Here is a 23,992-nt window from a genome sequence, read left to right as displayed (position 1 = left end):
AAATTCCACTGTTAATGTTGCTTTTAAGCTCTTTTATAAAAATACAGTAAGTGATACTATGTAGGAGTCCAGCCTCATTTGTTATGTTAGGGAGGCTGATCCTCTGTTAATAAGCAACTATTAATTTTCTTTTCCACTGTTCAGCCCCTCTAAGCCTCACATACTACATGGTATTTAAATCTTGTGCCGAAGATAGAGTGTTTTTGTTTCTCACACGCTTTTCTGTAGAGCACCTCCCTAGTATGAACTGATTTTAAAATAACATGTTTTTGGTCAGTGTGAAACTTGTTTTGAATATTGTGTCAAATTTGGGCCTTCCAGATAGCTGCAAATTGAGGAATGAAAAAGTGCAGGTACTGCTGTGGTGTATATAATTTTCACTTAGTAGCCCCCTGTGTTATTTTGTAGGATTCTAGTGGGATTTTTTTCCAGTCTGTCATATTGAAAATCATTCAGTGTATGTAATCAGCATTCTTTGGTCAAGGTCTTGAAGTCTAGCATCTCACTGTCTTGGAAAATACAAGCATTTTATATGAGGTTCCTTCAGAAACACAGACTCAACAGAAAAGCACCCCGTGCTGCATTTCATACACTCTCATGCACTGGGGACTGTCCTGCCGATGACTGTGCAAGTCAGCTCTTGTGATTTTGAAATAATTCTGTAGTGACTTTTGCTCCTTGTTGCAAGGAAATTGATATTTGAAAAATACTTCAAGTGTTTTATTTGTTTTTCATGTAATTAAGCAGGTGTGAATGAAAGCAAGCCAGCACCATATAAGCTTCCTGCTCTTTGTGGATTGCATTTTGTGAAACAGTGCTCTTAACAGATGTTCAGCTATTATTGACATAAATTTGGTATGGCCTGTTCGTTCGTTTAGTTTGACCTTGTTTTGGATTTAGAAAAACACAGCTAAGAGAGAATGGTTGCTTAGCTTTCATCAAAGAAGTTGTTGAGGAATGTCTCGGTAATTCTGAAGGTATGGAGATTGTAGGGTCTGTGGAGCAAGCACTTGGTTATCACACATGTAGCTTGGTAGCCATCTGTTGGGATTCCTAGTGGATACTGATTTGCGTATGAAACTGGAATAAAGCCTTAAGTTAAAAATAAACTTTAGATTCTGAAGTTGATTCCGAAGTGATTTGAAGCAGATTTGTTTGCAACCTTTGCTTTAAAAAAAATTAACTCTGGCTGCTTGTATTTGAATGTAATTCCTGCATTTTGTTCTAAACAAATACTAGCCCATAAGGATGTTTTTATATACTCAAACCTTGTTGGAGAAAGTACAAGAAAGTGATTCATCACTGTAGCTTAAAAATGTCTGCTTCAGTGTAGCAGAGAAAAAGAATTTTTGAATGTATGGTGCTGAGTTACCATCATCTGAAAAGCTAAGTGAAAGAGCTAATGGCTCTGTGTACGTTGAGCCTGAAGAGTTTCCCGTGGCCGTGTGTTTTGTGATTGAGCTGCAATATTCCTGGATCCCTTGGGTGTTCCCTGTTCCTCTTTAGTTCCTCTGTATGCCCTCCCCTTCTCCCTGTAGCACTCCTGCTCTGACCTCTGCTCGTCCGTCCGGCAAGGCCGTAGACAGCGGTGGCTTTGGCTGTGGCTGGTCCAGAATTAGGCACATACTGATGTGTTGGTGCAGCCTCTGCCTTTCTGTAGGAGCTGGAGTAGCTGGTGGTCATTTAGATGTTGGTGGCTGAAGCAGACAGCTGTAGCGTCTGTTGTGACTTCCTAGTTACTCACTGTACAGGGGTGTCTCGGTGCCGTTGTCACTGAAGTACTGCATTTTGCCTGCAGTATGCTGAGTTCAGAAGTTCCTGGGACAGATGGGAAGACTAGAACTAGCTGTGTGATTTTGTGATTAGTTTCCTTAAACTTTGTTTCAGACTTTGAAATAACTGTCTGTCCCTTTTGGTCACTACGATAACGTTGCAGTTGTGAACTTCAAGCCTGTAAGGATCTAACAGTGTCCTCCAACTGTAGATTTGGGAAAGATTGATCTGGGGAGAAGAAAGCAAACAAAGAGAAGGTGGCTTTAGCTACATATCCATCAGCTGGGTGAGAGGGAGGGAGAGAGGCTGTAGCTTCTCCCTAGATATCCTGGATGAGATGATTTCCTTCTGGAACAGGGGACTGCCAAGGGTTCCAGCCACCAAGGTAGCCCATTGCAGGTGTGTCTTTCCTGCTGCAGAGAGCTCCTGGCATGTGAATATAAAACACTACCACAAAACCATCTGCCATATGAGCAATTGTCATGTGTTGTTTTTCATATAAGTGCCATTTTCTCCTCTTGCTGAATTAGATTGGGTGGTGTCTCATTGCCCTTTGTATCCATTGTCCGTGGCTGGGCTCATCTGGGAGGAAGAGTCACAGCCAAACCCATAAGGAATTATCTTGATTAAAAAGACCCCCAGCTCTTTGGATGAGAGATTTATTATCCCTCAAATTAACATTAGAATAAGTGTTTTATGATGGGGAGGGCAGTGGTCTATTGAACTATTTGGTTTTGCTCATAGGACAGTTTTACTTAAGAATGCAGAGTGTTTTGAAGATGCAGTTGTGCAGAATACAGGAGGATTCAGGGACTGGTACCATGTAGGCAGGAGTGCTGAGGCAAATCCCTTTCATCCTTGTGCTTAGAAGTGCAGAGGAATTTTTCAGGACGGGGGCTTAAAGTTCTGCCAGGCTTCCTGATGCTCTTTTTCACCTCCCAGCGTTGCACCTTGAAGATAGAGGTAGTGAGGAGGAGAAGCAGGAGCAGTGCTCTAGAGAATTGTGTGGAGCAGTGCTGTTCCTGGGGGGAAGTGAGCTGGTATTGGAAGAATAGACCTCAAAACGGTGAAAATTTGTTGCTTCTGAAAACAAGAATCTCAGCAAAGTTATTTTTTCCTCCTCCAGTTACTGAGCCTTATTTGAAGTGGTTAAGTGAGTCTGGTGGGCAGAAGGTACGTACACGTGTTCTGCAGAGCCATCCTTTCTGGGCGGTTGTCTTGCAGTACTGATTCTGTCCAGCCCAGCTCATCCTCCGCAGCCTGTTGAGGTTTTGCTAGCCTAGTCCACTCCTCTAATGAAAACAGGAATCACCATTTTGTGTAAACATGCTCAAGTTCTCATACTTGATCCCAGAATTTATTGCGTTTCGCTTTGAATTTAAGCGGGGCAATGCACATTAGTTTTATATTTATGTGTGTGTGTACATGGCTGTAAAAATCAAGTATCTGAGTGAGTGTTAAAAAGGTGACATAAATACTCTTTCAGAAGCTTGTATGCTGTTACCGTGTGTGTGTCAAGCCAGTGACCTTCTAGCATATTAGTGCAGTCTTTAGGAAAATTATTTTCCTGATACTGAATGGAGATATTCAGCTTTCAAGATTTGGAGGAATGTTTTCTCATCTTATTCACATAAGAGAAAAATAATTAGTCTCCTCTTCTGCAATTCTGCCACCTGCTTTATGCTCCAGAAAATGATGCATTAGGTTTTTAATGTGATCACTGCTGTTCTGTATAGTTTCAGTCATCAGCTAGTTAAGTGCTGCCTTGAATGCATCAGCTTTGATAGCTGAGATAATCATCAGCACAGATGCAATCCTTGTTGGAATTGCTGCTCAACATACTGGCAAATGTTTCCATATTGGTTATTTTATCCATATTTTGAAAGGTTTTTAAATAAGCTATTGCATGTCACGCCCACCTTTGTAGCTACACCCTGTGTTTTGAGGAAGCAGTTAGGATTACCTGGAATTTGTTTTGTAGTCAAAGGATTTCCCGCTTCTGCATTTTCTGATTAAGAGTTGCTTTTAGATTAATTTCTTTAAGCAAATATTATGGAACATCTGTGGTGCCCCCCCCCCCCCCCCCCCTTTTTTTTTTTTTTTTTGTTTTTAATAGTGGTATAGTTGAAACCACTGTCCAAGTGCAGACTGTGGGTTTGTTACTAAACTGAGATTAGGGGGGTTGGGGACGGGGGAGCAGTAGTAATGTTAATGTAAAAGGCCATGTAGCAACTTGCATTAAAATAGGATCTATACAATTTTCAGTGCTGATTTTTATAGAGGGTGTGGGTTATTGTCTGGAAGCCTGTTCATTAATGTGGTAAGACTGTGAAATACCAGATATTGTGAAGCTTCATGCTTCGCCTTCTGTTATGTGAGGCAAACAGCTTGAGCTGTGCTATTAATACTCTGTTTGAGCTTGTTGCTTTATATTTGAGCACTTTTTATATTATTTGAATTAAAAATTATACTTGAAAATGTGGTAGTGATTTGACATTTGTGCCACAGAATAGCACTGATTTTGAAAATGGCTTTTGTTTGAAGAATTCTTTGTCTAGTGTTTGAAAAAGAAAGCAAACGCTGACCCTTGCATGAGTAAGAAATTAACCTGTGCTGTTTCTTTTTGGGCATGTCATTTCTGCTGTATCCCTTCATGACCACTTAGTTTCCCTTGGTGAAGAGCTGTAGAAGGATAATATTTCTTTATGGTTGCTAAACTTCAAAAATGAATTTAAGGCTGGTAGTTCATACCTGGTTAGCTACTGGTATCTCTGTGATTTCAATCAGTTGGATCTTGGAATTGATACACGGGTACCTGATGCTGCTTATGGCATTTGGATGCTTCCTGTTGGGTGTTTCTTACAAAATCTCTACAGTTGTTGGTTCTGTTTGGATTAGATTATTTTATTCTCTGCAAATACTGGAATAAAAATAATTTACCATGAGTTAGCAGTCTGTAAAATGTAATGCTAAGTGCATGAACCATTGGAAGTGCAAGGATTCTTAGTAGCTATTGGCAATTGTTTTAATAAGGTAAATCCTTTTGAAGAAAAAGGCTTCCTGGCAGCAGAATGTGTGTAAATGGGGCTGAATATGTACTTGTCAGATGTGCTTGCTTTTAGTTTTTGCTAGCGTGAGGAGGATGTTTTGGCCTCTTCACCAGTCTCCGTGTACGATAGGTGTTCTGCATTTTGACTCAGGTAGTCATTATTTTCTTACAGTTATTTGATTGCTGATCTTAAGAACCAGTTTTCTTAGTATCTTACTGAAAGTATTAAGCTTCAGGTTTTCAACTGAATGAACTTCTGTCCTATTAATAGAAATTCATGCATCTTGTTTTTGAAGGGTAACACAATTAGGAAAGTTCCAGTTCTGCACCATTGTTACAACAGCATACATAGCTGTTGCATTAGTAAATGTTATTGTGTAAGCTGAATAAAGTTTATGAACTTAGTTGTGTCATTCTTGGCAATAGTGGTATTGAATAATGAGGAGTTCACCCACATGCCATAAATAAAGTAGGTGTATTTTTTAACAATATCTTAGTTAGTTTGGTGGGTTTTTTGGTCTGCTTGTTTTCCTCTCCAAGTGTTTAAAGCATGCTAGCTTTAGAAATAGTTGAAAATTCTCTCTCTCACGATACCTTTAAATCAAGTCTGAAAACTTTCTGGAAGGTTAAATTTAATGCAGTGTCCTAAATTCCCTTTGGTTAGAGCTGTGACTAGCCAGCTGAAGTAGTTGTGGTATACGAGAAATCATACTTAAAAGGTCCTTTCTGGTCTTTAACACCGTGAATCCATCTTTCTGTAAGATGATCCATAAATTACGAACAGAAAAGTTCAAGCTTGACACTTTCCTTTTTGAGAGGTAAAGTCTGGAGGTTTTTTCCTTTGGTTGGTTGTGTGTGTGTATGTTTCGGAGTTGGTTTTTAAGAAATACCTTTCCAGTGCTTTTCTTTACACCAAAGTTTGTCTTTCATTGGCAAGACTGTATTACATCAGTTTTGTTAATTGTAGTATTAAAAAAAAAAAGTAGAGTTTCAGATTATTTTTTTTCTGTTCTATGTGGATGACTTCGGTTTTGTTAACATTTTTCATTGTTCAGTAAAAGTTTTAAATAAATATATTATATTTTAACATTCCTGCATTCTGTATGATGTGGAAACTCAATTCAGCTCCAGCAAAATCACAGGAGACTACCTTATTAGGCATCATTTACATACTGAAAAATGTAAATAAATTAAAAAAAACAGGATATCATATAGATCATCTAGATGCTTTATTAAACACTCCCCTCCCCACTTTATAATTTCCCTTGTTAATCCCCCCTCTAAACCTTCCTCACAGATTTTTTAAGTTCTTTCCAAATTTACTTTTAGTTCAAGGAAGAGGTTTTGTCATCAAGGAAGAGGTTTTGTCATCCAGGATTGGAGTAGTATCCATCAGAATGATAATCCTGCCAGCTACTGCTCTTTGGATCATCAGTCTTGCTGAAATTCCATGTATTGTGCATGAGGCCACATAGATTGACTTTTTTAACTTTTCTCCCCCACAGCAGTTCTTCTCATAGAAGCATTTCTTTAAACAATACACGGATTTTCTTGGTTCTTTACTTGACGTGCCAAGGGAGATAACTGTTTGATACATCCTTGAGGAATATTATTAGTGGTGGAAAAGGGAACTTGAAAAGCTTGGTATGCTTCTGTAAATGGTTGTGAGCAGATAACTCTTGCGTGTCCCAGTTTCAGAAAAGATGATGGTGTAAAAGCTTCCCAGAGTGATATTACATAATACTGTTGATCTTGGTCTGGCATTTGAACAAAGCTTGTAAATAAATATTTTGTAATATTATTCCAGATTTGCAAAAGGTCAATTATTTTTCATCCCTAAATGCCGTTTTCTGCTCATATTCAGTGACCCATTTGTGGTTTTCCTAGACTTAGATTGGGCACTCCTAAGACCTCAAATGTTGCTTAACTGTGAAGAGGAAATCTTTTCAGGTCTCTTAATTGCTGTTTCTTGGAGCAGAAGTATAGTTGTTTCAGTGCCCAGTTGCAGCTTTAGATATTAAGGGAGTGGGATAGAAACACTGAACTGTTTTAGCAGTTTTGTCACAGTTCTCTTTATACATCCTATTTTTGCACTTTTGGTTTTATATTGAGGTGAAACTAAAGTGGCGTATTAATTAGACTTGGCAAGACAAGCAACTTGTATACCTGCATAGAGAAACCCACAGGAACGAGGCAGGTGAAAGATCCTCAGCATCTTGAGTGGAAGGGTGAAGTAGGAAAGCAGTGGAAACAGAAGGTGAATTCCAGTGGTGCAGTTTTGCTTGGTTACTTCTGAGAGTGAGGAGCTTTTGACTCTGAAAGGGTGGGTTACTGCAGTGATCTAGCATGTATGTGGTGTGTTGTGCACGTATGTTTGCCAGCAAGTCCACAAAGGTTTTCATAGTTGGCAGCTGTTGCATGTTAAAGCTGTATCTGGTCATTTTAACTTTGCTCCAAAGTGGTTAATGTGGGGAAAAACATCTTGCCTTGTTTGGTGTGGTGGAAAGAAGCCACTGGCGCTTCATTTTTCTTTTACGAATCCATGAGTTTTGTGAACTACTTTATCGGTTTTTTTTTTTTTTTTTTTTAATGCTGTTGTATACCGGTGTCAAAATATGTCTCATTGTTACAGGAGTAGAAAGAGAGATGCATTAAATTTAATGCTTTTGAACACTTACGTGTGAAGTCTAGTGGTGATCAGTTTTTATCTTTTTCTCAAGTATATTTGAAAACATCAAATAAAGCATTTTCATTACTTTATCTCTTCACTTTTAAAGAGCTGTTTTCAAAGTTTCTAGCTGTATAACACAAGGCATCCTTTCCTCCTTGCTGTGAAGAAGTTACAGCAAAGCTGATGGGCAGACTTAAAGTTCACAGAAAGTTTTTACTGGAGCTTCACACACTACTGACTTCCTACATGCTCTTTCTATAATTCTGTGATACTTTGGCACTGAAAAACCAGTGACTCAAGTGTGTAAGTGTACTGTCACCTTCCTAGTTAATCATCTTACTATTCAGTAGTACATAATGTTTGGCTTATTGATTGTATTCGTTGAGGGTCACAAGTGTGAGAATACCTTCCTTTCAAGGGAACATCTACAAGGCAAAATCAGGAATGAATAACCTTGTAGAACAGATTGTGTGTTATATTCCATGACACCTCGATGAGGCCAGGTTGTTCACAGTGGGAAAACCCCAAACAGTCCCCATCACAATTTTGAAATTAAGAGTTGAAAACGAGAGTTAGAAATTAAGATGATGGTGTATGTCACCTACACCAGCAGGAGGAAATACTGCTGTAGAGATGTGGAGTGTTACTGTTTCATCGGTTGGATGACAAACTTTAAAGAGGGTTAGAAACTGATATTTAAAGTCACTGTTCTTGGTGCAGCTAATTCCAGCTGGTTTTTGAGGCTTGCTTTTTGAAAGCGTCTAGATGCCCCACTGGTTTTTGTTCAGGTACGCAAACCATCAGCTTCCTTCCTGCTGTCTTCTGTTGATTCCACAGTAGCCAAACATGATTTTTACTGCTGGCTGCTGCCTGTCCTGCCTGTCCCCCTCTCCTGCCTGTCCCTACCTAGCACCCTCTCCATTGCGCAGGCTCCAGTGACTGTTAGACTTCTGTTGACCCATGCCCGTACCCTTACTCAGTAGAAGGCAGATAGGGTGGTAACCTGGGTATGAAATGGCTGTACAGCTCAACGAGGGTACGGTAAGCACTGGCAGTGTGGGGGGGGAAGTCGCAGCTCTTGATAAAGGCAGGATGGTAGAGCAGCGGCTGGGGTCTCCATCAGGGTATGCCACCATGGGGCTGCAGCGTAGGCTGTGCGGTCTCGTTTATGAACTGATAATGGAAGAGAGAAAAAGATGACTGTGGTGTTATTTTAGCATGTGAATTACTGGTATGATTGGAGAATTTTTTGCTCCTTTGCTGACGTATATAAGACTTGTGAAATTTCATTTGATCCTGGTGTGGTGAGGACTTTGAAGACCATACAAGAGATTTGAAGCTTATTCTGACCATGGCTGCTGCTTATTCTCGTAGAGTTTTGCATGACCATCTGTGTGTTATTTTTTGTTTCCTTCATCAGCTGTGTTTCTGCTGTGTAGCGCTTAGAGCATTGATTCACAACAGTGTTTATTTTTATGAAAGTGTTGGTGCAAATTGCTAAGTAAATGACATGTCTTGGGAAGTGGGCAAGCTGCATGTGCCAGACAAAAGACAACATACAGCATGAGCTGTCACTGATTCAGCATGGGCAGCGGATCAGGAGGGCTTCTGCATTATGTATCATTGAACGCAGAGCCCTCTGTAACAGTCCTCTTGTAAATCACTTTTCACCATGGCTAGCCTGTCTTTGTAGGCTGCTTTTGCCTGCATGCTATTGAAGCAAGTCATAGCTGTCCCTGGGGACTTACTCACATCATTTCCCTGACATCAGTAAGCAAAAGCTCTCAGCTCAGTCTTATACAGCTGATCTTTCCTTTCTGTTCTTTTGAAGTAGTCAGGTTTGGTTAGTACGTGATAGCAGAGGAAGCAAATGTCTTACCTGCTCTAACAATTTAATAATCTGAGATAATTTGTTTTAAAATGTTACTGTATTTTGGATGTTAAATTCAGCAAGGTTGTGTTACTCTCTTGTGTAAAATTCAGTGGCTGAAAGCTAAGATTGCATTTCCAGAGATGGTGATTGAAAAGCTGTGTGCACAGATGAAAATAATAAAGTGCTAATTATTACTAGCCCAGCATGTGGCTAGCGTTGTAAATGAAAACAGTAAAATTTTGTTGTAATGGCATCTTAAATTTTGTGCTTTTGCTATAAGAGCAAGAATCACCCTCTGTGTCCTTCCCCAAACTGAGTTGCCAACATTTTGAAAGGCAAAATGCTTATTGTGCTTTACCTTTTGTCCTCTTCCTATCTTTGTTAGACCTCAGTCCGTAACTTTGTTACCCTTCTAAGGGTGCCCCACAGCAGGTAAATCAATCCAAGCTGAGACAACCGTAATCCCACCTGCCTTCCTTGCCTTGCCTGACCACTGGCAGTTGCACAACGAGCTGCCTCAGAGAGGCAAGTTGGCTGAAATCTAACCCTGGGCTGTGGTAACGGGCAGGGGCACTGGCTGGTCTTCAGCCAGCTCAGTTCCTGAAGCCAGTGCACCACTCTTGTGTGGCTGGTCTTCCCAGGGGAAGGATGGTTTCTACGTTTCTGGTTGGGATTCAAGGTTTTTAAAATGCAAACGCGGGCTGGCAGTGCTGGTGAAAGAAGCCGTTGCTGTGTTTCCCTGCTCGTACTCTCCTGTCCCTCTGTCAGGGAAGGCACTGCTGGATGGGCACACTGAAATAAATTAGGGGACTGCTCTCAGTTAAAACTAACAACTGTTTTCATCTCAAGTCCCTGGTCTGGTTTACCATGTGGCTGCAGAAGTGTTTAACCTCCACTACCAGGAAGGGTGTGAGAACAAGTGGCTAAAAGGCAGAAGTGGACAAGGCTTGCTTTTGTCTGTGGCTGCACTAATTTAAAGTGCCTTCAAGTGTTTATTGAGCTATGGCCTCCCTTGTGGAAGTGTGGGGTATTTTATGTTGTGAATCATCTGTAATGGGATGAAATGCTCGAACTAGTGTGTTACTGAGGCAAATAAATGGCATAAAGGTGAAGGTGGATTGTGTGCTTGTTGGCTTGGTGAGAAAATTAATTCTGACAGAGGAGCAGATTCCTTCCTGAAGAACATGGTTCTGTGGGGTTTGGTGTAAACAGCAATGAGTTTGGAGGATGCAAACGGTGGCATTTGAAAATACTTGAAAAAGCTGTTTAGAATTTGATGTGTCTGTGGTCTTAATTCCTCAGTGTTTCTTATTCAAGGAACTGCTTTGTTGGCTCTGTAAACTTCCTTGCCCACACTGAGAAAAGCAAAAAGTAGATGCAGTGTCTTTTAGTGGCACACTGATAAAAAAGCCCAGGAGCTAAACAGAAGGGGAGAATTAGTAGCTCATTGAATCAGAAAGAGTTGTGGTTTTGGAGTTAAAATGAATGCTTTAAAATACCTTTTTGTTTACAGAACTCTTAATAGATTTGGTTCTACCTTTGCTTAGTTAAGAAAGATTTAATTATATCTTGCATGTAGTCACAAACTTACAGAAAATCTTAGCTTATACATGTAAAACCTTAGGAAACCCACTGGTTAAATTGGGTCAGTTGAAAAGGCACTGCCACGTGTTAAAATTGAGATCAGTGTTTTGATACGCATCAGTTGTGCCTTATAGACTGTAATCTTAAACTGTCTGATGTCTTTATTATTCTCTCTTCTCCAAGTAAGGAATGGGAAAGCATTCTCTAGCTTTAAAGATTAATTTTTAACATGTTTTGGTAGTGAGAACAAGATTAGCAGTCACTAACAGCAGCCAATCTCCAGGAAAAAGTTCTGATTAATTGACTTAAACAACTATAAAGAATAACTAATCTTTTTTGTGGGTATTAATAGAGTACTTAACACCCACTCCTGCTTGTGCAGTATCCTCTCATTTTATTAAATTTCCCATTTTCTTCTTATCCCAATGCATTCTGGTATGTTTGTGTTGGTTCAAGTTCTGTATTTTGTTGATGTAAAGAACTTGGGTATGAGAAATTGTTCTAAATCATCTGCATGATTGCGTCAGCGTCAGCATGCCGCAGCCCAGGGGTCATATGTAATCTGTCAGGATAATTCATCCAGACTGCATTCGAAGGCGCCTGCAGGAGAGATGAATGGTTCTCCCGACGACAGCAGTCTGCTTTCCTCTACCGGCTTCTTGAGAGGCGCCCACGTTCCTAACGCGCGTTGTGGTGAAGAGCTGAGCTTATTCATAGTTTGCCGTGAGCGTGGCCCTCGGGACACATGATCCTCAGGACACATGAAATTCAATGCATGTCTGCAGACCTTCCAGCAAATGTCAGGTGTAATGTGTATGTGCAAGTGATCTGGTGCTTCTGTGAAGAGCTTGATCTGTTCTGCAAGTGCAGTAGGTCTGTTGTGTGACAGAGAGGGCTGAAGGAAAGCAAGAGACTCCCTCCTTCAGCAGACAGAAGTTGTCAGCCCATTCAGGAATAATTGATTTAGGAATTGATGTCTGTCTCTTCTGTGTGTTCTCAGATATTCCACTCATGCACCTAGATTAACAGAAGCAAAAGATTCTATGGCACTTAACTAATTACTTCCAAATGAGTGAAGTAGCTAATGCTCATATATGTGGCTGTGGTGCAAAGAATTGTACTTTCTCTTTTTCTTGGAGAAATTGCTGAGTATTGCAGATTGCTCCCCTGATATAGGATGAATATGTGTGTCTCGGGAGTTGATCACTGGTATTTATACAACTTTGGCAGAAATGATGAAGCACCACTTACAGAGAGGCTCAAGAACTACCCTTTTATAGTACCAATAAAATGAAGTTTCATTGTTCTACAAGTTTCACTGGAAGTGTGATTTTTTAGAAATTTCCAAATAGCTCCTGAATGACAGTGCTGCTCTTGGCAGGCTGTGTACTGCATGCCGGACATACAATGGTAATCTTTAAATTCCTCAGGCATGAAGTGTCTGGCACTTCTGCTATCACCAGCCTAAGTGAAACACACAACAAAATGAGGTCTAAAATGTCCAGTCAGAATGAGCTACTTTTCAAAAGTTGGCTTCATAATAAGATGGTGCTCTAGGTGTGTGGTGCAGCACAACTTTTTTTCCTTTCCATTCCTCTCTAGTATGATTTGACAGCAGGTTGTCTAATATGAGGAGTATTTTTCCTCATGTGTTTTCAAGAAAGTCTACCACAAAAGGGAGATTTGGAATTTGTATTCCTGTTAAATTGTGTGAGACAGATTAGAAATTTTTCTATCTAGTCACTGGAGACAAGACTGATTGTTCCAAGCTACAAGGGGAAATTTCTTAGTAATGTGTCTTTAAAAGAAAAATCTCAATGTCTTTTTAAAACTTACAATATTTTATTTGCATTTTACCACCTAAAGGTGTAAGAGTGTGTTTGGAGTTCTTTTGCTTTTCTCATCAGAAGGGTGTGCCCTGAGCATCGTACAAATGCAGTGCCAGTATTGTTTCATGTTTGAGACAGCTGAACAGTAAAGTAGTGGTTTAAATGTGTGTTTAAATGAATGGGTGGTTTAAATGAATGTTAGGCATGGTCTTTTCTACTTATAACTGGAGAAATTTACAGTTAAAGTACAGCTTGGGTCAAAGAAGAGACCCAAGCTCTCCTTTGGCTTCCAGCAGCATAGGCTTAAGGTGCAAAAGTGTGGGGAAGAATCAGAGATACACAGTCATGTGCATTATTGTTACTCCTGGTTGTAAGAGGTAGCGGTTGTGTGGTTACTGCATTGCAATAACAGGCCTGTTGAAATGAGGAATAGTTAACAACCGAGTGTTGTAGACAGTGCAAGCATTTTTATTTTCCTTAAAATGCACTCGGAACAACGTATCTGGCCGTACAGGTGAAAGCTACTCTGATTTCATGTTCAAAAGGCCACTGTATTATCTGTAAATGAGGAAACAGTCGCTTATCCCTGTCACGGGATAGGAAAGGCACAGAACTGGTTAACTAGCTCATTGTTTTTATTTCAGACATCACCTAAAAGTAACTGCTGCTTATGTCAAAAATTAATTTTATATGTCTGCAGAATGAAGAGTTTTGACATACTGGCCACAAATACCACCATGCATAAAGACCTAGTATATATTTTTTGTTTTCACAGTTGTTAATATAAGAAGTTCCATGTATTTTGTAATGTGTGTGAGTACTGTCTTGTGAGAAGCCAGTTTACTAGCAAAGGAATCTGTATTTTTCTTGACTGTTAAGCATATTGTGACTAATGAGGAATCTGATATTTAAACGTTTACTAACTAATAAACGAAGGCCATACAGGTTTTAAATGATAAATCTTTCACTTACTCTTAGGTTTGTAACAAACCTTTGGAAAGAAACCAGGATTAAAATGTTACACAAAACATGTGGTTTAAGTTACCTCTTTGTAACGTTGGACAATCGACTCTCATGTATTGGAACAACAGTAATTTAGGAAAATAATCTATCAGCTGTCACTCAAATGAAAATAATATTTGTCATGGGATGGAACAGAGTGTTTTGAAGCAAATTGCTAAAACTGGGTGAAGAAAAACAACAGCTTTACAGATAGAACTTTTGATTTTACTGAAGCAGATATTCCAGTTATCTTTTCCAAAGAAGATGCATCATTTTGATTGAAGACTGCTAGCAAGGACAAAAGCTGCAGTTTGCATCTGTTTGTGGTAACGTATATAACAGCAGCACTTAGAACATGCAGCTATCTTTCAGTGTGCTCAGATTATAAAGAGAATAGGTTTTGTTACTAGAAATTAGGTGCTTTTGCAAACAAGTTAATCAGACCTAGTTAAGTACCACAGTTTGTTTTTGCCGTGTCACTTCAGTGTGTTGGACTTACTTTTCCATTCAATCTTGTATGAAATACATTTAAGAATTTTGAAATCCAGTTAAATTCTTAAATATGTTGTATAATTTTTGTCACTAAAGTTTAGCTTACCTTTTCGTGTTTAGTAGAGGACCTACACATCAGTGTGTAATGTGAAATGCTTTCAGACTGACACTTGTAGCTGTCAAAACAAATACCTGTCAAGACAAATGATGTTGATCATTGTGGATTTCTAGTGTGAAATCCTGACATAATGTTAAATCTGTCATAATCACTTAATAGGAACTGTATACACAGGCATGAATTTTGAAGGGTAAAATGGACCTACATGGGACCTGTATTTGGAATGGTGTCGAAGACATTTTTTAGCAACATAACTAATGAGATTTTTGTCTTTGCTATTTTTGCTTACATTGCTTTGTTCAAGATCTTGAAAGTCCTGATTGCTTTTAGGATAATGTGTACAGATCTCTTTCAAAAGATCTCTGGACCTTCTAGTGTCAAATCTTGAAAATGATAATGCTGTTCCTGGCCTGCTCCTTTCATGGAACTAAATTCAATAAATAGATTTTTCAGCATCCAGTGCGAATAAAAATAAATCAGAGATGTTATGAGGCTTATTTTGTGGGGCTTAAGTTATTTCAGGGGTTAACGTTGCTGGATGTGGCCTTGTGCTCAGGAATACTTTTTCATCTTGATACAGTGATTTATAAAGAGCCAGTGATGGTGAATGTTACTTAAAGAACATTCTTATTTCCAAAACACCACACAAATTCTTATACTTCTTGTACTACATGCTGGAGGAAATGAATGTCTAGCTGTTGATTAAATAGATTTATCAGTTTGCTCTTTATAATTTGATTTTGAGAACACACAATTTGTGCTACTTTTTTCCACTTGTTAAACAAGTCCTCTTCAGTACTGTTAGTTTAAAATTAATCCTCAAATGTTAGGTAGAGCTCTCCAGGTTGGAGTTATAATTTAATTTATTGTAGAAATCCAGAAAAATTGAGCATGTTATCTAAAGAGCTGTAAGAATTAATTACAGCATTAAAATTGTGGTACAGTAGAAAACAATGCACTAGCAGTTTGGTCAGAGCTGGCAGTTATTTTCAGTAGAGTATTTGGTGTCCCATTGTCTTTCCACTTCTGTCCTTTTTCATAGTGTTGTGGATACAGTAGCAGCAGTAAAACTGATGTGCTCTTGTTTTATTGGCAGTTTTCTCCCTCCTTTTCAGAACTGGTTTTCTTCTGTACACAGGTGTTGAGGGGACATGAAACAGCAGGGATACTTTCTGTGCAATTTTTTGAAGTCATTACGGCTGAATTTTTATCTCGTTGAAGTTGTAGCAGCTTTCTGGTCGCCTGTGATGAGAGGCTAAATGTTAGGCAACATTAGTTGACTGGTATTTTCTCACCATTGCTGTTTCACCTGCATGCAGCTTACCTTGGAGTTTTCTTGCAATGTGATTAGTATGGTTAAAAACCCAACAAATCTTACACCACTTCTAAAAACCAGGATGATTGAACCACCAGTGAAGCTTTGATGGTGAACGCATGTAGCTGATTTATTTTTGTTCTTTTGCAGGTGATGGATGTGGACACACCATTCTGGGTCCTGAAAGTGGAACTCTTGCTTCAATAAACTACCCACAAACCTCTCCCAATAGCACAGTTTGTGAATGGGAAATTCGTGTAAAGCCTGGGCAGCGAATTCAGCTCAAATTTGGCGATTTTGATATTGATGACTCAGATTCTTGTCATTCCAGTTACTTAAGAGTTCACAATGGGATCGGCCCCACCAGGACAGAGATAGGTAGGAGCTTTTATTGGTATTTGAAAGTTATTGTCTTGTGTAGAACTTGGATATACTGTTGGTACTTTTGTTACTTTTAAAATTTCTCCTTGTTTACCTGCTCTGAGCCTAGAGTAACTACTTGGCATATGGTATTAGTTAATTTCTTTTTTTATAGCCCTAGAAAACTGTAATAATTCAGTTGGATATTGGGCAGGGTAAGACCTTGCCTGGATACATCATACGTACAGTGTGGATTTTGAATCTTACGAGAAGTGATGAAAAGGAAGTGTTTATTATTTACAGGAATCTCAAATAAGGTAAAGAAAGGAATTTTAGTAATTGTGTAATCAGAATTGCGTTTTTCCTGAGCTTCATATCAAGCTGTAGTGGTTTAAGCCCAGCAGGCAACAAAGCAACACAGGGCTGCTTGTCTTTCCTCACCCCTGGTGGGATGGGGGGGAGAAACTATAACAAAAGGCTCGGGGATGGGGACAGGGACAGAGAGGGCTCACCCACCAATTACGGTCACAGGGAAAAGACAGACTCAGTTTGGGAGAAAAACCATCAGTTTAGTGAGAACACCACCACCACTAATTTACCAATCAAAACAGAGTAGGGCAGTGAGAAATACAACCACATCTTAAAAACACCTTCCCCCCACCCCTCCATTCTTCCCGGGCTCAGCTTTGCTCCAGATTTCTCTCCCTCCTCCCCCTGCAGCAGCACAGGGGGACAGGGAATGGGGGTTGTGGTCAGTTCATCACCCATTGTCTCTGCCACTCTCCTCAGGGGGAGGACTCCTCACACTCCTCCCCTGCTCCAGCATGGGTCCCTCCCACAGGAGACAGTCCTCCATGAACTTCTCCCACATGGGTCCTTCCTATGGGCTGCAGCTCTTCTCAAACTGCCCCAGCGTGGGTCCCTCCCACGGGTTGCTGTCCTCCTGGCAACAGTGCCCCAGCGTGGGCTGCCCTCCGAGTCCCGGCCTTATTCAGGTGCAGCCCCTGCTCTGGTGCGGGGTCCTCCACGGGCTGCACGTGGGCATCTGCTGCACCGGTGACCTCCGTGGGCTCCACCGTCACTGATGGGCTTGGCCCTGGCCAGCGCGTGTCTGACTTGAAGCTGGGGGGGCTTCTAGAAGCTTCTCACAGTGGCCGCCCCTGTAGCCCCTCCCCTGCTACCAAAATCCCGATACCCAAGCAAACCCTGCAAAACTTTGCGGAGTGCTGCAGGTACCTCACCACAGTAGAAAAATAGCCACCAGGGACCAGTTTTAAGTAAATCCATTACTGATAGTGCTGCTAGAAAGCACAGCTAAGGAAGGATTCTGCTGTATGCTATATAGGTCTTCAGTGCAGGGAGGGAGTACAGGTGCAACTGTAACTTTATAGAAATAGAAGTGGTAAAGAAAACAGTAGTCTGATTGTCTCGTTCTCTGCTGACCTGCTCATTTCAAGTATGCTTGCCATTATTGCCCAGCAGATGAACTCTCTGGAATGCCAGAGTATTCTTAACATAATTATTCTTAAGTAATTGCATTTTGTTTACTGTTATTAAAGCATATGTAAATATCTGTCTTCTTGACACAATTCCTATATCCTAAAAATGTACTGAAAAAATGATAAGTAATAATGATAGTAGAACATCCTACATCTTGTGCATACAACTAGATGCTAAATGCAACAGAGATCCTATAATAATCTTTGATTCTTCAGAATCTCAAAGGAAACTCCACTGTAATGGTTTTTTTTTTTCTCAGACATTTCCTAGTAGCTTGCAAAGTTCTTGTAAGCAGTGGAGAAGGAATCACAAAACTATGAGGGTCTTCATTAAAAAAAAAAGTAGTATTTATATCTTATCTGAAATGCCTTTCTTTTTATACAGAATTACTCTGATTTGAGCTGTTAATCTTGGTGGTAATAAAGGATGTCAGGCTTCAAAAGTTGTGTAGTTCAAATATCCCCCATCTTCTGATAATATCCATAGTTTATTTTTTGCCCTCTTTAAGAGGACAAATTGAATTTCATGACTATAAGGCAGGGTTTTTTCCAAGTAGCAGTGTGACATTATCATCTACGTCAAGGTATATGTAGGGTTTTAAGACCCTTGTGTTTCTTTGCATAGAACTCGAATTGTCATTCTTCCTTCACTAAAATTAGTGTTATTGTGCAGATTAATTTTATTTTCTTTCCTAAAGCTTTAATCTGGGGATAGAGAGAAAGTGATTTAGTTCATGGGGATTGTTTTTGTGCAGCTCAAATGCCAATCCCACTAAATTGAGTCTTTTTATAAAGAGGCTAGTGGAATGTTAGCTTTGTTAACCCTCTTTTTCAAGGTTGCCTAGGTAAGTGTGCGTGAAAATAAGTATGTGCTTGGAGCCGTTGAGCCAGACCTGGTCTAAAATAGGAAATGCTGAAGTCCTTAAATGCCAAGGAACGTCCAGTTCTGATAAGTCTATTACTCACTTTTACAAGTGACTTAATGGATTCAAGTAAATTTTCTACTTCATTTGTTTCTCTTGACTTTCAGTTGTTCTCAGCAGGTGTAGTAGCACAGTATGTTGAGCAAATGTGTGTGTTGTTCTGCTCTTAATAAATTAAATCACAGAACAAACAGTGATACTAACAGTGGCAGGTACAGATGATGCAGATTCTTGAATGTTCATGTTTGAAGCGACTAACACTGGAGAGATTAAACAGTGACTTTAATTTGTTTGGAAGAAATCTGGATTTGTCAGTTTTTCAATTCAAGACTACTGACATGGTCTAACATTAAAATACTTGTATTACATAAAATCTGAAATTCAGTGATACCTACTTTAACACAAAATGACTTAAGTTTGCTGATTAGATTAAAAAATGAATTGTTAGTGGGTTAGTTCATTGATAAACAGAGAAGGTTGCTAATGAAGCTTTTAAGGACTAGTTCTCATTGCCCTTTGGATATTTATCAAGAAATCAAAAGAAGATTCAACTCCTTGGTGTTAAGTTTGTCTTTAGTTTAAATAAGATCTGGAGTTGTTTTTTATCAGATTTCATCACAGTCCAATCAATGTGCATCTACAGTCAGATGTACTTATTTAGTACATGTAATGTAAGCCCAGATCTGTAGGAGCAGAGGATGTAGCTACTGTGGGAATTCCCTCTCCTGCTGCAATGTTGCTGTACAAAAGCACTTGGGGTCCTTCAGACAAAACAGTAACATTACATCTTCTGCACGTACTATTGACAGAGGTGTCATGGCAGTCATGTTTGGTCCACTTCTAGTGCCTGCTTTTTAAAAAGATTGCTAAAAATCTGGTGAGAGACCAGGGAAGGGTTAGGAAAATGATTTATAGTCTCAGAAGTATCATAAGGTGTGTCGGTCTAGAGTTTGTCCAAGGCTCTGTCTCTATGGTGCAAGCAGCACAGGAGAGTTTATCCAAGCTAGATTTAAATGTCTTGCCCTGTGTGTTGCCCAAAGAAGAGGATAAATGGTGTCTTGAGGACAGTCTGACCTACTCTGAGAGGAGTCTCATGCTGGTCAATTGTGTAACAAGGTCCGGTGGCTGAAAACCAAACTTAAAAGAAAGGAGAAGTGGTAGTTAGAAAAATGATGCAGTTCATCATAATGAATGCAATTTATAATTGAAACGTGACTTAGAGCAAAACACAGGGTCATTGTGGAGCCTTGGTAAAAGGGAACTTCTTTGTAACTCTTGCTGATAACCAGTTTACTGAGATAAGGTTATATTTATATAGTATTATAAATTTTGTTAAAGTATTGTAAAATCTACTGTCATTTTCATTAGAAAATATCCTTGTTTTGTTCAAAAAATATCTGAATAAGCAACACTTAGAAAGCTCTGAATGATGATAGGAATTTGTATTTCTAATTTTTTAAAAAATTATTAGTATTTGAGAGTGCAGTTCACTTTTTAAAGGAATTTAACATACACATTATATTTGTTTGTGTTACATGTTTTGTATTATATTTGTTAAGAACTATTCCTTTAGGGCAGTATTGTTCTACTCCCTCTGCTTTAGTAGTGTAATTTGCCTTTAGTTGAGAAGGGAGTCTGGCTTCTCTTTTTGCTATTTCACAATATGATAACGTACTTCTTATCAAGAAAGCAAATAAATGAATAGTAAACTGAAGCATGCAGCGTCACTTGCTGCTGGTGATTATCCACTTTGATTATCTGTTGCAGAATCTTAAATAGGCTTGTAGATAGAATATTGAATGATCAAGGGAGTCTATAGAACAATCAGATTTTTTTTTTTCTTAACAGGTTAATAAACTGATCAGTAATGTATTAAAGTTTCTAGTTACTAGGACTGGAGAATTCCATATTGACTTGGGTCTGTTTAACAGCCATTCACCCAGGTGAAGTCATTTGGTAGTAATTCTAGGACTTCGTGGGCAGATACTGTCAATATCTGCAGACTCCAGCATCTCAGTTTAAAAATGTATGATTCTTGGTCATTTTGGATGGCAAGAGAAGTATCCAGATGCAGAACCTCTGTTAGGTTTTGTAGGTGCAGCAAAACAGAAGGTGACCGAACTGGCAGCTTATATTAATGGTACTCGCACATGCTTGGATGTTAATGCTGAGGTGCAGTGAATCATGCCTGCTGTTGTCCAAAATTAAGAAAATTAGTTGACAGAAACCATGAAAAAGTTGTCAAGGAAGAAGTGCCCCAACAGCTGAGGGAAGAGAAGGGCTTTTTTCTCATTTGCTTCTGTAGATGATTCTCATTGCCCTAACTTGATCCTTTCCCTTGACAGATTTCTCATGGTCTTTGAAGAATTGTGAGGGTTATGCATGGCTAGAGGTGACTGGGATAAGGTCACATTTATTTGCAAGTGTTAAGGCTATGAGAGACTCACCTGTTGACAGTGACAAAATAAATGTGGTACCCAAGTTCTGGTGTTTGCTTTAAAAGGACACTGACTACGTTATTTAGTGTCATGCACATGTATTTGGTTTTGAATATACATCAGAAGTAATGTGAGCTTACACTGCAAATGAGGTAAGATGCTTACTACCTATGCTGGTTTTGGTCCATGTCTGTTCTCCCCCTTCTCTCCACAGGAAAATACTGTGGGTTTGGCTTTCAAATGGATGGTTTAATTACTTCAAAAAGCAATGAAGTCACAGTACAGTTCATGAGTGGAACACACACTTCTGGACGTGGATTTCTTGCAGCTTATTCAACCACTGACAAATCAGGTATTTATAATTATTTGGTGATTTTTCTGTGCTGGTAAAATCAGAGCTGTCTCGTAAAAACACAGAACTAATTTATTTATTCCCGTGGTCTCACAAATTAACTTCTAAAGATGAAGTCTTTTAATACAGTCTTCTTGATACTTCTGCATAGGAAACTGGGCTGTCAGTTACTGTAATTTACTGTAGTTTTAAAGAAATGGTATCAAAGCTTACCAGAGGAAGAATCACAGTTATCTGTTACGAATGAAAGAACTGCTTCAGATAAAGGACAAAATGCGTTTTTTTCAGGTCATAGTCAAGGTGGCACATAACTAACAAGTTTTCGTATTGAACTGTATATATTATATACAGACCAACCTCATGGACAGTTTTATTTCAGTAACAGTATCCTGTACTCACTCAGCTCTTTAATTATGTAATCTGCTGAATACTTTTTAGTCTTTTTGCCATTTCTTGGTTTTTTTCCATGTTTTTGGTGATTCTAGCCTCTAAAAGAGGTTGCTGTATTTGTTTGCATCTCCTTCCACTCATCGTAGAGTGAGTGACATACATGGTTGAAGGATTGTCAGCAACTGCTTCTCAAAGCAAAAGGCTTGAGAAAACCCTTTCTAGAAGTAATTCTAAAAAGCGCAGATAAAGAGTTTGTCCTGGTTTAACCAGGATAGGGTTAAGTTTCCCCAGCAGTGGGGGGGAGCTCTAGCCGGGTTATTCAGATACCATGCGGACCTCACATCCTGGCAGGTCACATTTTTCCTGGCGCGGAGCGCGGTGCACTCGTGGTTTTGTACATCGCGCTTCAAACTGCTGTATTTGGTAGCTATTTTGCTCTGTTCATTGCTATCACTATTACTGTTATTGTTATTGTTGTTATTTGTTGTGTTGCTATTGCATTGTTGTATTAAACCTTTCCTTATTTCAGTCTTGGGGCTTTGTATTTCACTCCCTTTGTGGGGGAGGGGTAGCGGCCGCGTGGTCTCAGACCCCGGCAGGGGCTAAACCACCACAGAGTTTTAATCTTTAATTTTTATTTTGTGGATTTTGTGATGCTTTTCTCTCTGTATTTTGGACTGTATGTGCTGATACACAGCAGACACATGAAATTTGAGTTATCAGTTGTGGATGCCAGTGACATGGCACTCTGATGTTTGTTTCCTGCACTGCCTGGTTTCAGTACTGCAGGACTGTTAAATGCTGAAAACACAGGCCTGTTCAGCTAGCTTATTAATTTAATTTTGAGAAAAGAGCGTATGTTTGTGTCTGAATCATATTAGCTTCTCTGAAGTACAGCTATAAATTAAAACTAAGCTGCACAGAAAATGAATTTTTGTGTTTCTCTTCTTGTCTGTGTCACATTCTCAGCAGATTTCCCAGTTACTCAGACAAATTATCAAGGGTCTACTGTAATACAAAATCTGTTGCAAGAAAATTTAGTAAAAATGTGGGTTTTTTCATTCTGAGACTTTTGGTTAAGCCACAGAGGCTCAAATGTGTATTTTTGTGCACTTTGAAAAGCGTACTCAAACTTGTTGTCTTTATCATCCTCTTGACCTAACATTTTTTCTTTCCAGACCTAATTACCTGTTTAGACAATGCAAGTCACTTTTCTGAACCAGAATTCAAGTAAGACTGATTTACCTGTTTTCCCCCAATCTCTTTAATGAAGTCATTTTAGTGTTTCTGCTTCACTCTGTTACTTACACCTGATGCAGCTTGAAAATTGGTTGTCCAGAGAACTCCAGAAACAGACTAATTAGGGTTAGAGCTGACCAGTTTTGACGTTTGCACTACTCCTCCTTCTCTCTCTCCCATTTTTGTTTTACATGCAGTATACAGTAGAACCTCGTTAATTTGCACTAACACGTAGGAGGTAATACCTCATTGCCGTAGAATATTGCTTTTATAAATACATATTGCAGCAGATACACACCTTAAATACTGAAATTCGTATTACAGTTACCTGAGGAGCACTAAACTATGAAATGTGTTAAAGGTTACAAACCCATTTCACAGTTTGGTGTGAATTAATGAGGTTCTGTGGAGATGTTAAATGCTGTACCTTCTGATGGGGAAAACGTGTGTCATTCCCCCTGTTTTCTCCTTCTCCATTTCCCTCTAAAGCAAGGACAGTGTTTAAAGCTGCAGACTACTGTGAAGTAGATAAACTTACTTTTTGGAGAACTTCAGCCCTGGCATCATGGAATGTTTCAAAGTGCAACTTTTGCATTTCTCTTCATTTTCCCAAGTTCCAAAGCAGGGCTCTAACTGTAGGTTCTGGCCTTACTCAACATGTGCTGAAGTCTCTGAATCCAGCTATTTTTGTGGTACCTGCAGCGTTGCTTCAGCTGTTGTTGAACTGCAGTGAAAATGTTAATAGTTGACTCCAGTTCACTACTGAATCTTGAAGAATTAAGAGACTTTGTATGTGCAGTATGAAGTGGCACTAGAAGGTGAACACAGGTTTGAATCAGAGGTGCAGATGTCTTGCCTCTTGCTTTTCAGGAGCTAGTGGTATTGTCCGAATTTGGCCAGTTTTTTATGATCTCCTGCTGTTGCCAGGAGCTATTATAAAATAGCTTTACTTTTCAGATGTATTATTTAAAGATGCAAAACAAAGAGATACGCAGGTCTCTAGCTTATAAAATTAATTAATATTGGTACTTATATGACTTTCAATTTACAGAAGCCATGCAGTATTTATAATATAAAATGCTGGC

The 23,992-nt window shown here is 39.3% G+C and overlaps 1 protein-coding gene across 2 annotated transcripts in view; it reads left to right on the top strand.

Annotated features, from left to right (window-relative positions):
- The window catches only part of DCBLD2 (discoidin, CUB and LCCL domain containing 2), a 54,665-nt gene that overhangs the window by 13,027 nt on the left and 17,646 nt on the right, over positions 1–23,992 (top strand). For both annotated transcript variants that reach the window (XM_074851942.1, XM_074851934.1), the window contains exons 2-4: positions 15,857–16,084; positions 21,141–21,278; positions 22,847–22,898. In XM_074851942.1, the coding sequence (XP_074708043.1) occupies positions 21,167–21,278; positions 22,847–22,898 (164 nt within the window). In that variant the 5' untranslated portion in view covers positions 15,857–16,084; positions 21,141–21,166. The remainder of the gene's footprint in view (positions 1–15,856; positions 16,085–21,140; positions 21,279–22,846; positions 22,899–23,992) is intronic.

The sequence above is a fragment of the Strix uralensis genome, chromosome 2 (assembly GCF_047716275.1).
Source record: "Strix uralensis isolate ZFMK-TIS-50842 chromosome 2, bStrUra1, whole genome shotgun sequence".
NCBI classification, from domain to species: Eukaryota; Metazoa; Chordata; class Aves; order Strigiformes; family Strigidae; genus Strix; species Strix uralensis.
Note: the sequence above shows the minus strand (reverse complement) of the source record. Positions and strands in the feature narration are given on the sequence as shown.